Below are 1,781 nucleotides of genomic sequence, written 5' to 3' on the forward strand. Positions count from 1 at the left end.
ATCTCAGATTCTCAGCTAAAATCTAAGTGTGTTGGTAACTTGAAATTTTTATTTTGAATAGTTAACCGTCACTATATCAAAACTAGATAAACTATGAAAGCAAAAACTGAAAACGACGATATCACCCAATTATAGTCATTACCTGCATACAGCAGGCAATTCTTCCGCTTTAGGTATATCAGGAGCCATGGAGAACCCAACAGTATCTCTCCAATTAGCAAATTTGTCCCTGTAGAGGCTTGTATTGGAGTAATACATAACTTTCTTCGTAGTATCTCTGCCGTAAAATTGCTTCCTTATATCAGTGTCTTGTTCATGAAACCTACGGATTCCATCAATCATCTCATCCAAAACACTGACAGGAATCCCATGGTTGATCACCTGGAAGAACCCCCACTCGCGGCATGCGCTTTGAATTTCAGTAACTGTTTCTTTGTGCGGTCCTCTGAGGTCTATAATGGGAACGCTTAATCTTGAGTCGCTTGCCGAGTTTTCGACGCCGGCTACCGATAGTCGTTCACCGCAATGGAACATGCGTGGAACTTTCTTCACTCCGGAATCCACCAGACCTTTAACTCCTGATTTTGATTCATCAAATTCTTTTATCTCAGCTTCTCTGTCATAAGTGGAATCTTTAGTGTCTGATGACTCTGTTTCCTTTGTTATTTGCAAATCCATGTCAAGCTGAAACAAGCAAAACAGGCCTTTTTTTTTCTTTTGGTGACTACTTGACTCTCTCGAAGAAGAAAGCAAAATAAAGAGAAGAGTAAATCAAATTGTCAACGAAGATAGCGGATTATTTGATTAAAAAAGAGGGAAGACCAAAATCAAATCACGGAACCAATGGGGTAATTTTCACACGCGGAAAATATGGATAATTTTTTCCCGGCATCGATGAACGAAACTTGAATATGAATGTGAAACTAAAGGAACGACTTTCTGAGACATAATAAAAACGTGATATTTTCTGGCTAGTTATATAAATGGATGTTTCCCCGAAGTCAAACTTTTATAATAATCCTTTTATAATAATCCAAATCGGGTGCGAGTGTATGGTCCTCACTTCTCAGCTAGTCAATAGCTTTGAGGGATGAATTAAAATAGACGCATTACGATAAATATAAGATAAATTTCTCGGAAGATTACATTATTTCAAATCTAGGAATAAAACGATAAACTATCTAAACCTATGACGTGTATTTTTTTTTATAAAATTGAACCAGCTGGATCCAGATCTTGTTATTGGGAATCCATTAACTTCGCACGACTTCGGGTTCTGTCAATGGGATAAGATCTTCCGGTAAGAATTTATTTTTCATTCTTTATTTGGACGTGAAATGATATCATTAGTTAGAAGAGCAAAGTACTTGTTACCTGATTAATTTTATGTTCGTGTGTTGTATTGTCTACGCGACGTGCTAGATATTACGAAGAATCTAAGAAAAAAATTATTATGAGGTAATATCTGAAACCAAGGTAAATTTGGGTTTAGAGGTGTGATAAATCATAATTTTTTACTCGTCTTGAATTTGATAAATTTTATCAATTTTTTTTATATTTATTCACTAAAATAACATGATTTTGTAAATTCTTTTTAAATTGTATTTAAGAGTGAAAACATGATTTTTAGATTCTTAAATTGCTAAATTTAATCCACTTTAATTTCATTTGATATCTTGATATGTTTGTTAAGTGATTTCAAGCTTAGGAGACAAGGATTGGATCAAAGAAATGAAGAAAAAGCATGTAAAAGTAGAGAATTCATGAAAAAATGAGGTTTT

The 1,781-nt window shown here is 34.3% G+C and overlaps 1 protein-coding gene across 2 annotated transcripts in view; it reads right to left on the reverse strand.

The window, feature by feature from the left end:
* The window catches only part of LOC107639378 (1-aminocyclopropane-1-carboxylate oxidase homolog 1), a 39,414-nt gene extending 38,526 nt beyond the window's left edge, over positions 1 to 888 (reverse strand). The window contains exon 1 of one of the 2 annotated variants that reach the window (XM_016342850.2): positions 143 to 888. In XM_016342850.2, the coding sequence (XP_016198336.1) occupies positions 143 to 678 (536 nt within the window). In that variant the 5' untranslated portion in view covers positions 679 to 888. The remainder of the gene's footprint in view (positions 1 to 142) is intronic. The other variant, XM_016342851.2, reaches the window with a different exon arrangement.

Source organism: Arachis ipaensis, chromosome B04 (assembly GCF_000816755.2).
Source record: "Arachis ipaensis cultivar K30076 chromosome B04, Araip1.1, whole genome shotgun sequence".
In the NCBI taxonomy this organism is placed as follows: Eukaryota; Viridiplantae; Streptophyta; class Magnoliopsida; order Fabales; family Fabaceae; genus Arachis; species Arachis ipaensis.